This window comes from Mauremys mutica, chromosome 1 (assembly GCF_020497125.1).
Source record: "Mauremys mutica isolate MM-2020 ecotype Southern chromosome 1, ASM2049712v1, whole genome shotgun sequence".
NCBI lineage: Eukaryota > Metazoa > Chordata > Testudines > Geoemydidae > Mauremys > Mauremys mutica.
Window position 1 is genome coordinate 372125433 of NC_059072.1, and position 12476 is coordinate 372137908.

Here is a 12476-nt window from a genome sequence, read left to right on the forward strand (position 1 = left end):
TCTTGAGATGCTATCAATGGTGCCCAGGTCTTTCCCCTGAGGTATGTTCTAGTTGGGATGTTTCTCCCAGCACGTCATCTCAAAAGTTTGATTTTTTTTCCCCTCTCTGATTTTGACCAACTGGTTGAATGGGGATCTCCCTTCAGTATGGACTCCCTATCCTGGCTCTCATTGCATTAAAGAACAATGATAGATAAGCAGTATCCACCCTTGTGTTTCCTGCTGGTGCCTCTTAAGTTTCCCCCACCACAAAGTATAGGAATTCTTAATGCAGGGAGCACAATACAAATATGGAATTGGATTTAGTAGGGTCATTGTTCCTAGTTATTCTCTCTGAATAATGAAAATGTCATTTTTCAGTGTGTGAAGAGAGATCAATCTGCTTCTCTCATGAGAACAGCCTCCTGCATTTCTACTTCGACCATCACCTGAGATCCTGGGAACACACAGGAAGTCAGGGGAGCATATGCTAAATGCAGAAGACACCCTTATGCCTGAGAGTTGGACATTTCTCCCCTACGCCATGTCAGATTCAAACACAAACTACTTCAGCAACCCCTCCACCTTCATCCTACTTGGCATTCCTGGCCTAGAGGCAGCCCATATCTGGATCTCCATTCCCTTCTCACCCAGATGTACTTCGTTCATTCATTCTCAACAATGGAGTCTGGAATGCTTGCCGCCATGGCTTTTGATCGCTACGTGGCCATCTGCAATCCTCTGAGATATTCCACAACCCTGACAAACTCTACTGTGGCCAAGATAGGCTTGGCCGTGGTGCTGCGTAGTGGCATACTCACATTACCCTATCCCTTTCTGGTGAGGCGGTGGCCATATTGCAGAACCAACATCATCCCCCACTTCTATTGTGGGCATATAGCCGTGGTGAAACTGGCCTGCGCTGACATCCACATCAATAGTTACTATGGACTTTTTAATCTTTTCTCTGTGATAGGAGTGGATGTGTTTTTTATCGCCGTGTCCTATACTCTGATCCTCCGGGCCATCTTCCACCTCCCCACAAAGGATGCCCGGCTCAAAACTTTTGGGACCTGCATCTCTCATCTTTGTGCCATCTCAGCTTTGTACATCCCAGATTTATTCTCCTCTCTCATGCTGAGGTTTGGTCACAATGTGCCACTGCATGTCCTCATTCTTATTACCAGTGTGTACCAGCTGGTGCCCCCCATGATACACCCCATCATTTATGGCATGAAGACCAAACAGATCTGGGACAGACTGCTCCAGCTCTTTACTCATAAGGATGACTAAATGTTTACTCCATGGGATCTGGCTCTCAGATTGAGCTCTGTGCAGAGCTGGCTGGTGCATGATGCTGGGTTCTCTTCCCTGAATCACTTACTGGACAGACAGAGACATTAAACCCGTCCCTGTCTTTACTGTGCTGTGTCAATGTGATGAACTGGGGAGTCAGTCTATATACATTACACTGGGTTGCCACCTTTCTAATTGCTGGTAGCTGGATACCTGGAATTATAGTCTTGCCTCATCTCTTCTCTCAAGTCTCGACCCCACTGTGTGTCTTCTCCCCAAGGTGCTACCCCGTCACTTGCTCCTGTCTTCCCCTCCCCTTGTCAACTGTTTCTCAGTCATCTCTACAACCAACGTGTTCTCACATCTTACAGCAAGTCACTTAAGGGGCACTGGTTAGTGTTTATATTGTAATTTTTATTCTTACTTTCTGACTAACTCTGTGCAGAGAGAGACCCCGTTAGGACTTCTGGGATCTAGCTCAGCTCTGGGAGGGGAGTGGGTTATAGTGGGATGCAGCAGGGGATGGCTCTAGGCACCAGCAAAGCAAGCACCTGCTTGGGGCAGCCCATTTGCATGGGGGGCAACCAGCAGGGATCCAGCCTGGGAGCTGAGAACCAACAGGGGGTCCCGAGAGCTGTAGTTCCTTGGTTACCTCCCTGCCTATAGAGCCTGCCCTGGAGCAGGGAAAGAACTACATTTCCCAGCATTCCCTTGGCCACTGCCAACTGGAAAGGAAGGAGGGGGACCTCATGCGGCAGCATGTGCTGTGAGTGGAGAGTTGCACTGTGGATGGTGGGGACCATATTTTAACATTCAAAAAAAGAGGACACTCCAGGGGGAGGGAGGGTAGCTCCACTCTGCCACCATCCACTCCCTCCGACTGCCCCCCACCAGAAACCCCACCCCATCCAACCCCCCCCGCTCCCTGTCCCCTGATCACCCCCTTCCGGGACCCCTGCCCCTAACTGCCCCCCAGGACCCCACCCCCTATCTAAGCGCCGCTGTACTTGTCCCCGGATTGCCCCCTCCTGGGACCCCTGCGCCCAACTGCCCCCCAGGAACCCACCCCCCTATCTAAGCTCTGCTGCTCCTTTTCCTCTGATCACCCCCTCCCGGGACCCCTGCCCCTAATTGCCCCAGAGCAGGGGCGGCAGGGGGCATTGGTGGGGGGGAAAGCCCAGGGCTGGGGTACAGGAGGCTGCGGCGAAGAGCCCAGGGCTGGAATGGGGGGCGGGGGGGAGCAAACATTTCTTCTGCTTGGGGTGGAAAAACCTAGAGCCGGCCCTGGATACAGCAGGAGGCAGATACATGTGCGGTCTAAATAGGAAGATCAGAATGTCCATGATGGGTGAAACCAATGGTCCATATAGCCCTGTTGTCTTTTGACAGTGGCCAATGCCAGGTGGATAATTCCTGATTCTCAGGATAGATGGGCAGATAGTAGACAGAGAGACCTGGAGTAAGTTGACTAAGAGGAGACACAAGCACTTAAAGCAAACAGATGGGGCTGTCGCTAAGGGATCAGAGATCAGTACTTCTCATCAGTAACTATCATCATACTGTGTAGCACCTTTCATTGAGGAATATTCCTCCTCCTCGCTCCCAGTCTTTCTTAATTGGGGATACGAAGGAGCTGAGGGGGTCGATGAGGCAGAGGGGTTTGATTAGGTAGTTTGGGGAAGGGGACATCCTGATGTCTTGCATTTAGATTTTAAATCCTGCACTTGGGTTTTTAACTTTTCCTGGGAGTCCTTTAGACTCTGCACTCAAGACTCATGGAGTCTCTTTGTGGCTTCCTCCCACCAATACACAAACTGTTGCCTCTCTATTGCAGGGCTTTTTGGTGATAATAGTGGCCTAACTTAAATGTCTACCTCAAATTAAGAAACACAGTAAAAGAACTAAAAAAGAGCCACCGTGGCTTAACAACCATGTAAAAGAAGCAGTGAGAGATAAAAAGACTTCCTTAAAAAAGTGGAAGTCAAATCCTAGCATGGTGAATAGAAAGGATCATAAACACTGCCAAATTAAGTGTAAAAAATGTATTAAGAAAAGCCAAAGAGGAGTTTGAGACAGTTCCTCAGATTTGTCACCTACAAAAGCCGGAAAACTCCAGCCAAACTCTAGCCAAAAACTCCAAAGGTAATAACAAAATGTTTTTTAAGTACATCAGAAGCAGGAAGCCTGTTAAAAAAACAGTGGGGCCCCTTGATGATCGAGATACAAAAAGAGCACTTAAAGACGATAAAGCCATTGCGGAGAAACTAAATGAATATTTTACTTCAGTCTTCATGGCTGAGGATGTTAGGGAGATTCCCAAACCTGAGCCGGCTTTTGTAGGTGACAAATCTGAGGAACTGTCTCAAATTGAAGTGTCACAAGAGGAGGTTTTGGAATTAATTGATAAACTTAACATTAACAAGTCAGCGGGACCAGATAGCATTCAGCCAAGAGTTCTGAAAGAACTCAAATGTGAACTTGCAGAACTATTAACTAGAGTTTGTAACCTGTCCTTTAAATCGGCCTCTCTATCCAAAAGGGCTTTAGAGGTGATCCCGGCAAGTACAGACCGGTAAGTCTAACGTCGGTATCGGGCAAATTAGTTGAAACAATAGTAAAGAATTTAGATAAAGGGAAATTGTGTCTTATTAATCTTACAGAGTTCTTTGAAGATGTCAACAAACATGTGGACAAGGTGGATTCAGTGGACATAGTGTACTTAGATTTCCAGAAGGCCTTTAACAAGGTCCCTCATCAGAGGCTCTTATGTAAAATTAGTTGTCATGGGATAAGAGGGAAGGTCCTTTCATGGATTGAGAACTGGTTAAAAGACAGGGAACAAAGGGTAGGAATTAAAGGTAAATTCTCAGACTGGAGAGGGGTAACTAGTGGTGTTCCCCAAGGGTCAGTCCTCGGACCAATCCTATTTAATTTATTCATACATGATATGGAGAAAGGGGTAAACAGTGAGGTGGCAAAGTTTGCAGATGATACTAAATTGCTGAAGATAATTAAGACCAAAGCAGACTGTGAAGAATTTTGAAATTATCTCACAAAACTAAGTGACTGGGCAACAAAATGGCAAATGAAATTTAATGTAAAGTAGTGAACATTGGAAAGAAATAACCCCAATTATACAATTGGAGTCATCGTGGATAGATGTCCACACAGTGTGCAGCGGCGGTCAAAAAAGCAAACAGGATGTTAGGAATCATTTAAAAAGGGATAGAGAATGAGATGGAAAATATCTTATTGCCCTTATATAAATCCATGGTACGCCCACATCTCGAATACTGTGTACAGATGTGGTCTCCTCATCTCAAAAAAGATATACTGGCATAGGAAAAAGTTTAGAAAAGGGCAACTAAAATAATTAGGGGTTTGGAACGGGTCCCATATGAGGAGAGATTAAAGAGGCTAGGACTCTTCAGCTTGGAAAAGAGGAGACTAAGGGAGGATATGATAGAGGTATATAAAATTATGAGTGATGTGGAGAAAGTGGATAAGGAACAGTTATTTACTTATTCCCATAATACAAGGACTAAGGGTCACCAAATGAAATTAACGGGCATCATTTTTAAAACAAATAAAAGGAAGTTCTTCTTCACACAGCGCACAGTCAGCCTGTGGAACTCCTTGCCTGAGGAGGTTGTGAAGGCTAGGACTATAACAGGATTTAAAAGACAACCAGATAAATTCATAGAGGTTAATTCCATTAATGGCTGTTAGCCAGGATGAGTAAGGAATGGTGTCCCTAGCCTCTGTTTGTCAGAGGATGGAGATGGATGGCAGGAGAGAGATCAGTTGATCATTACCTGTTGGGCTCCCTCTGTCGGTAGACAGGATTCTGGGCAAGATGGACCTTTGGTCTGACCCAGTACGGTCGTTCTTATGTTCTTTGCACTGTGTCCTGTTTTGGGCCCCACACTACAAGAAGGATGTGGAAAAATTGGAAAGAGTCCAGCAGAGGGCAGGAAAAATGATTTGGGGGCTGGAGCACATGACTTATGAAGAGAGGCTGAGGGAACTGGGCTTGTTTAGTCTGCAGAAGAGAAGAATGAGGTGGGATTTGATAGCTGCTTTCAACTACCTGAAAGGGGGTTCCAAAGAGGATGGATCTAGACTGTCCTCAGTGATACCAGATGACAGAACAATCAGTAATGGTCTCAAGTTGCAGTGGGGGAGGTTTAGGTTGGATACTAAGAAAAAAGTTTTTCACTAGCAGAGTAGACGATAACCCTATTGAAATGCTAATTGGTAATGACATTTTTCATGTCGCTTAGGCTGTTAAAGTGTCTGCCTACAACAAGGATCGTTCTGCTGGAACCTCAGAGGGAAAGAGGGAATGTCTCAGGAGCTGCTGAAGGAATGAGACTGAGTCTCCTTGATTCCTCTGCAGCAGGGGGAAGCTGCAGGGTCCCGAGAGCTGGGGTGGTTGAGACCAGCTCCTCCACTGCAGCTGAAGGCAGAGTCTCCTCGGGGAGGGAGAAGTGTGTATTACCTGTCAGGGAGAAAATGTCCAGATTACAGCTAAACGAGGGAGATACCCATTGCTAGGAAGCATAGGAAGATGTGTCCCAGGGGGGAGAACAGAGAAAGGTGATGGAACCCTAGAAATCACTGGGGAGGTGGGTGAGACTTCCTTTAACACTGCAGCAGCAGGAGGCAACAGCACCTCAGGAAGGGAGGGGAGAGTAGCGCCTCTCAGTGAGACAGCTGTCCAGTCTGTTAGCTGTGAGCCCTTCACAACTGAACAGGGGACAGATCCCACCCTAGAGAGCCAAGGGGTGTGTGTTCTGGGGAGGGGGGCAGAGGGGGAATCTGGGAAAGGAACAGTGGCAGTACAGGAATGTCTCCTCACTGGTCACTTGGGAGAGGATGCGCAGGACTGAATGGCTGATTCAGCACCTGTGCATCCAGGTACTCAAGATTTGAGAGGGGACTGTGTCACTGGCCTCCTGGAGGGGATCAGACACACAACTGACCTCTCGGGGATGGAGAGAGGGGTGACAGAGGGTACCCCAATCCAGCTCTATGGCGTGCTTGTGTCATAGGTCTTCTCCCCCACTTGGAGCTTTAGGGTTCCAAGATGGGGACCTGCATGACCTCTTTTAAACTAAAATCGTAGTTTAGATCTGGTTCTCGCTGCCACCAGTTAAGTTTAAAGTGGGTAACACACTGCCTGTCCCCCAAACTTCCCCTGGGGAACCCAGATTCAAACCCCTTGAATCTCACCAGAGAGAGAGAAAGAGCCAGTTCCCCTCCCCCCCTTCCTTCTCTCCAACCTGCTCCGGAGAGATACACACTGAGTCAAATCCTTTACTCAAAACAAAGAGGGACTCACCTCCCCCCCCCTTCCCTTGCTAATTCAAACAAGAGAAGAATCAATCAAGTTCTAAAAAAGAAAAGATTTTATTAAAGAAAGAAAAAAGTACACTATCTCTGTATTACCAGGATGCAAAAATATACAGAGTCTAGCTTATAAGAACTGGAGAGACTTCCCCTCCCTCCTCCTCAGAATAATCAAAGTAACAGCAAACAGAAATAAAGAATTCCTTCAGCAAACACACAATTGCAAATACAGAAAGTAACTCAAAAGACTAATTCGCCTTTCTAATACTCACTATACTGGATAGTAGGAAATACTCCAGGAGAACTTGGAGACATGTCTGGCCTCTCTTAGATCCAAAGAGAGCACGAACACTCAAACAAAGAACACAGACAAAGCCTTCCCTCCACAGAGATTTGATATTATCCTGTCCCTTGATTGGTCCTCTGGTTAGGTGTTCATCAAGTTACTGAGCTTGTTAACCCTTTACAGGTAAAAGAGACTTTAACCCTTAACTATCTGTTTATGACAGCTTGTGAAAATGAACTGTCTCTTTAGAATCATAGAATCACAGAAAACCCAATGCTCATAGCAGGACCAACAGCAACTAAATCATCCCAGCCAGGGCTTTGTCAATACAGCCCTTAAAAACATCCAAGAATGGCAATTCCACCACCTCCCTAGGTAACCCATTCCAGTGCTTCACCACCCTCCTAGTGAAATAGTGTTTCCTAATATCCATCCTAGATGTGCCACACTCTAACTTGAGATCATTGCTCCTTCTTCTGTCATCTACCACCACTGAGAACAGCTGAGCTCCATCCTCTTTAGAACCCCACCCTGCCCCACACACACAGGAAGTTGAAGGCTGCTATCAAATCTCCACTCATTCTTTTCTACTACAGATTAAACAAGCCAAGTTCTCTCAGCCTCTCCTCATAAATCATGTGCCCCAACTAGCTGATCATTTTTGTTGCCGTCTGCTGGACTCTCTCCTATTTGTTCACACCTTTCTCTAGTGTGGAGGCTGAAAACTGGACACAATACTCCAGATGTGGCCTCACAAGTGACAATTGGGTGGGGGGAGATAGCTTAGTAGTTTGAGCATTGGCCTGCTAAACCCAGGATTGTGAGTTCAATCCTTGAGGGGGCTATTCAGGGAACTGGGGTAAAAATCTGTCTGAGGATTAGCCCTGCTTTAAGCAGGGGGCTGGAGTAGTAGATGACCTCCTGAGGTCCCTTCTGTGACAATGCAGCTTTGGCAGGACCCCACAGAGAGTGCCAATTTAGGACCAATTGCTTAAACAGGGCAGTTACAGCCCAAGGCTGGGGTTTAACCACCTCTAAGGCAAAACCTGGCCAGACAAAGAGGAATTTCGTTTCACCCCACTGGCTCACCACAAGTCACACAAGCAATTTCCTTAGACACTCCAGTTTTCCAGTATCACCACCTGTCCCACTCATCCTGGAGATGAATGGTTATGAAAACCAACCCCCCATTAAAAGAAAAAGGTTCTCTCGATCCCAAAGAACCAAGCCCCAGACCCAGGTAAATATACACATCAGATCTTACCCACAAATCACACTGTTGCCAATCCTTTAGAATCTAAAATCTAAAGGTTTATTCATAAAAGCAGAAAGATAGAGATGAGAATTAGAATTGGTTAAATGGAATCAATTACAAGTCTCTGGAGCACATCCCTCACTGGGATGGGTCAGTCAGTCCTTTGTTCAGAGTTTCAGTTTGTAGCATGGTTCCTCCAGAGGTAAGAAGCAGGACTGAAGACCAGATGGAAATGAGGCATCAGCCTTTTATAGTCTTTTCCAGATGTAAGAACCTCTTTGTCCTCACTGTGGAAAATTACAGCAAAATGGAGTCTGGAGTCACATGGGCAAGTCCCTGCACTTTGCTGAGTTACAAGGCGTATCTGCCTCCTCTCAATGGGTCAATTGTATAGATGATGGTCCTTAATGGGCCATCAAGCAGGCTAGGCAGAGCTAACACCAACTTGTCCGGGATGTCTCCCAGAAGCACAGCACAAATTTGAAATACAGACAGTATAGAGCCAATACTCATAACTTCAACTACAAAATGATACAGACATATAGACAGCATAATCATAACCAGCCACTCATAACCTGGTCTTAGACACCTTATATGACCCCCTTTTCCATGACAGGACCTTGCTTGCAACCATGTTCTATATGGTCCCATTCTATATCAATAATGTCACACCTTCCAACCCTGATATTCTATATTTAGAGGGGAATAATCACTTCCCGTGCTCTGCTGGCAATGCTCCAAATAATGCAGCCCAATATGCCGGTAGCCTTCTCAGTAACAAGGACACACTGCTGACTCCTATCCAGCTTCTCATATCCTGTAATTCCCAGATCCTTTTCTGCAGAAATACTGCTTAGCCACTCTGTCCCCAGCCTCGAGCAGTGCATGGGAGTCTTCTATTCTAATTTCAGGATTCTGCACTTATCCTTGCTGAACCTCATCAGATTTCTTCTGGCCCAATCTTCCAATTAGTCTAGGTCACTCTGGACCCTATCTCTACCCTTCCAGAATATCTACCTCTCCCCCCAGCTTTAAGAGAGGATGTAGATCGGACTGAATACATTCTTGTCTGTGAAAATGCTAATGACCCACCTGACAGAGAGGAGGAGGAAATTCTCTGGGCTGGTAAGAGACAGAAAGAGGCCATGACAGAGCTGCTGGTAGAAGGCACAGCACTTTGCCCAGAGAGCACAGATCACCATCACAACCCTCTAGGAAAAGTGTTTGGAGTGGGGATCACAGGGAAACCCCAGGAGCGGGGAGTGGACTTTTTCCATGGGCATAACCCTGGGGTGGGAAGCAGCTTCAGTGAGGGCTGGACAACATGCAAAGTGCCCTTACATCCTTAAGTGATCATAAGAACATAAGAAAGGCCGTACCAGGTCAGACCAAAGGTCCATCTAGCCCAGTATCTGTCTACCGACAGTGGCCAATGCCAGGTGCCCCTGAGGGAGTGAACCTAACAGGCAATGATCAAGTGATCTCTCTCCTGCCATCCATCTCCATCCTCTGATGAACAGAGGCTAGGGACACCATAGAATCATAGAATCATAGAATCATAGAATCTCAGGGTTGGAAGGGACCTCAGGAGGTCATCTAGTCCAACCCCCTGCTCAAAGCAGGACCAAACCCAACTAAATCATCCCAGCCAGGGCTTTGTCAAGCCTGACCTTAAAAACCTCTAAGGAAGGAGATTCCACTACCTCCCTAGGTAACCCATTCCAGTTCTTCACCACCCTACTAGTGAAAAAGTTTTTCCTAATATCCAACCTAAACCTCCCCCTCTGCAACTTGAGACCATTACTCCTTGTTCTGTCATCTTCTACCACTGAGAACAGTCTAGATCCATCCTCTTTGGAACCCCCTTTCAGGTAGTTGAAAGCAGCTATCAAATCCCCCCTCATTCTTCTCTTCTGCTGACTAAACAATCCCAGTTCCCTCAGCCTCTCCTCATAAGTCATGTGCTCCAGCCCCCTAATCATTTTTGTTGCCCTCCGCTGGACTCTCTCCAATTTATCCACATCCTTCTTGTAGTGTGGGGCCCAAAACTGGACACAGTACTCCAAATGAGGCCTCACCAGTGCTGAGTAGAGGGGGATGATCACATCCCTTGATCTGCTGGAAATGCCCCTACTTATACAACCCAAAATGCCATCAGCCTTCTTGGCAACAAGGGCACACTGTTGACTCATATTCAGCTTTTCGTCCACCATAACCCCTAGGTCCTTTTCTGCAGAACTGCTACCCAGCCATTCGGTCCCTAGTCTGCAGCAGTGCATGGGATTCTTCCGTCCTAAGTGCAGGACTCTGCACTTGTCCTTGTTGAATCTCATCATATTCCTTTTGGCCCAATCCTCTAATTTGTCTAGGTCCCTCTGTATCCTATCCCTACCCTCCAGCGTATCAACAACTCCTCCCAGTTTAGTGTCATCTGCAAACTTGCTAAGGGTGCAGTCCACACCATCCTCCAGATCGTTAATGAAGATATTGAACAAAACCGGCCCCAGCACTGACCCTTGGGGCACTCCACTTGATACCGGCTGCCATCTAGACATGGAACCATTGATCACTACCCGTTGAGCCCGACCATCTAGCCAGTTTTCTATCCACCTTACCGTCCATTCATCCAGCCCAGACTTCTTTAACTTGCTGGCAAGAATACTGTGGGAGACTGTATCAAAAGCTTTGCTAAAATCCAGAAATAGTACATCCACTGCTTTCCCCTCATCCACAGAGCCGGTTATCTCGTCATAGAAGGCAATTAGGTTAGTCAGGCATGACTTGCCCTTGGTGAATCCATGCTGACTGTTCCTGATCACTTTCCCCTCCTTTAAGTGGTTCAGGATTGATTCCTTGAGGACCTGTTCCATGATTTTTCCAGGGACTGAGGTGAGACTGACTGGCCTGTAGTTCCCTGGATCTTCCTTCCTCCCTTTTTTAAAGATGGGCACTACATTAGCTTTTTTCCAGTCATCCGGGACCTCCCCCGATCGCCATGATTTTTCAAAGATAATGGCCAATGGCTCTGCAATCTCATCGGCCAACTCCTTTAGCACCCTCGGATGCAGCGCATCCGGCCCCATGGACTTGTGCTCGTCCAGCTTTCCTAAATAGCCCCGAACTACTTCTTTCTCCACAGAGAGCTGGTCACCTCCTCCCCATACCGTGCTGCAGAGTGCAGCTGTCTGGGAGCTGACCTTGTCTGTGAAGACAGAGGCAAAAAAAGCATTGAGTACACTAGCTTTCTCCACATCCTCTGTCACTAGGTTCCCTCCCTCATTCAGCAAGGGGCCCACACTTTCCTTGACTTTCTTCCTGTTGCTAACATACCTAAAGAAACCCTTCTTGTTACTCCTAACATCTCCGGCTAGCTGCAACTCCAAGTGTGATTTGGCCTTCCTGATTTCTCACCTGCATGCCTGAACAATACTTTTATACTCCTCCCTGGTTATTTGTCCAATCTTCCACTTCTTGTAAGCTGTTCTTTTGTGTTTAAGACGAGCAAGGATTTCACTGTTAAGCCAAGCTGGTCGCCTGCCATATTTACTTCTCTTCCTACACATCGGGATGGTTTGTTCCTGCAACCTCAATAAGGTTTCTTTGAAATACAGCCAGCTTTCCTCGACTCCTTTCCCCGTCATGTTATTCTCCCAGGGGACCTTGCCCATCAGTTCCCTGAGGGAGTCAAAGTCTGCTTTTCTGAAGTCCAGGGTCTCTGTTCTACTGCTTTCCCTTTTTCCTTGTGTCAGGATCCTGAACTCGACCATCTCATGGTCACTGCCCCCCAGGTTCCCATCCACTATTGCTTCCTCTACTATTTCTTCCCTGTTTGTGAGCAGCAGGTCAAGAAGAGCTTTTCTCCTAGTTGGTTCCTCCAGCACTTGCACCAGGAAATTGTCCCCTACACTTTCCAGAAACTTCCTGGATTGCCTGTGCACTGCTGTATTGCTCTCCCAGCAGATATCAGGGTGATTAAAGTCACCCATGAGAACCAGGGCCTGTGATCTAGCAACTTCTGTTAGTTGCTGGAAGAAAGCCTCGTCCACCTCATCCCCCTGGTCCGGTGGTCTGTAGCAGACTCCCACCACGACATTACCCTTGTTGTTCATACTTCTAAATTTAATCCAGAGACACTCAGGTTTTTCTGCAGTTTCATACCGGAGCTCTGAGCAGTCATACTGCTCTCTTACGTACAACGCAACTCCCCCACCTTTTCTGCCCTGCCTATCCTTCCTGAACAGTTTATATCTATCCATGACAGTACTCCAATCATGTGAGTTATCCCACCAAGTCTCTGTTATTCCAATT

At 46.9% G+C, this 12476-nt stretch overlaps 1 protein-coding gene across 1 annotated transcript; it reads left to right on the forward strand.

Annotated features, from left to right (window-relative positions):
- Positions 1-621: 621 nt before the first annotated feature.
- Positions 622-1272, forward strand: LOC123363155 (putative olfactory receptor 52P1; the record flags this gene model as incomplete). Its single annotated transcript, XM_045004041.1, has 1 exon — positions 622-1272. A coding segment is annotated over one exon (651 nt), but the record flags the coding sequence as incomplete, so codon positions are not given.
- Positions 1273-12476: the final 11204 nt, after the last annotated feature.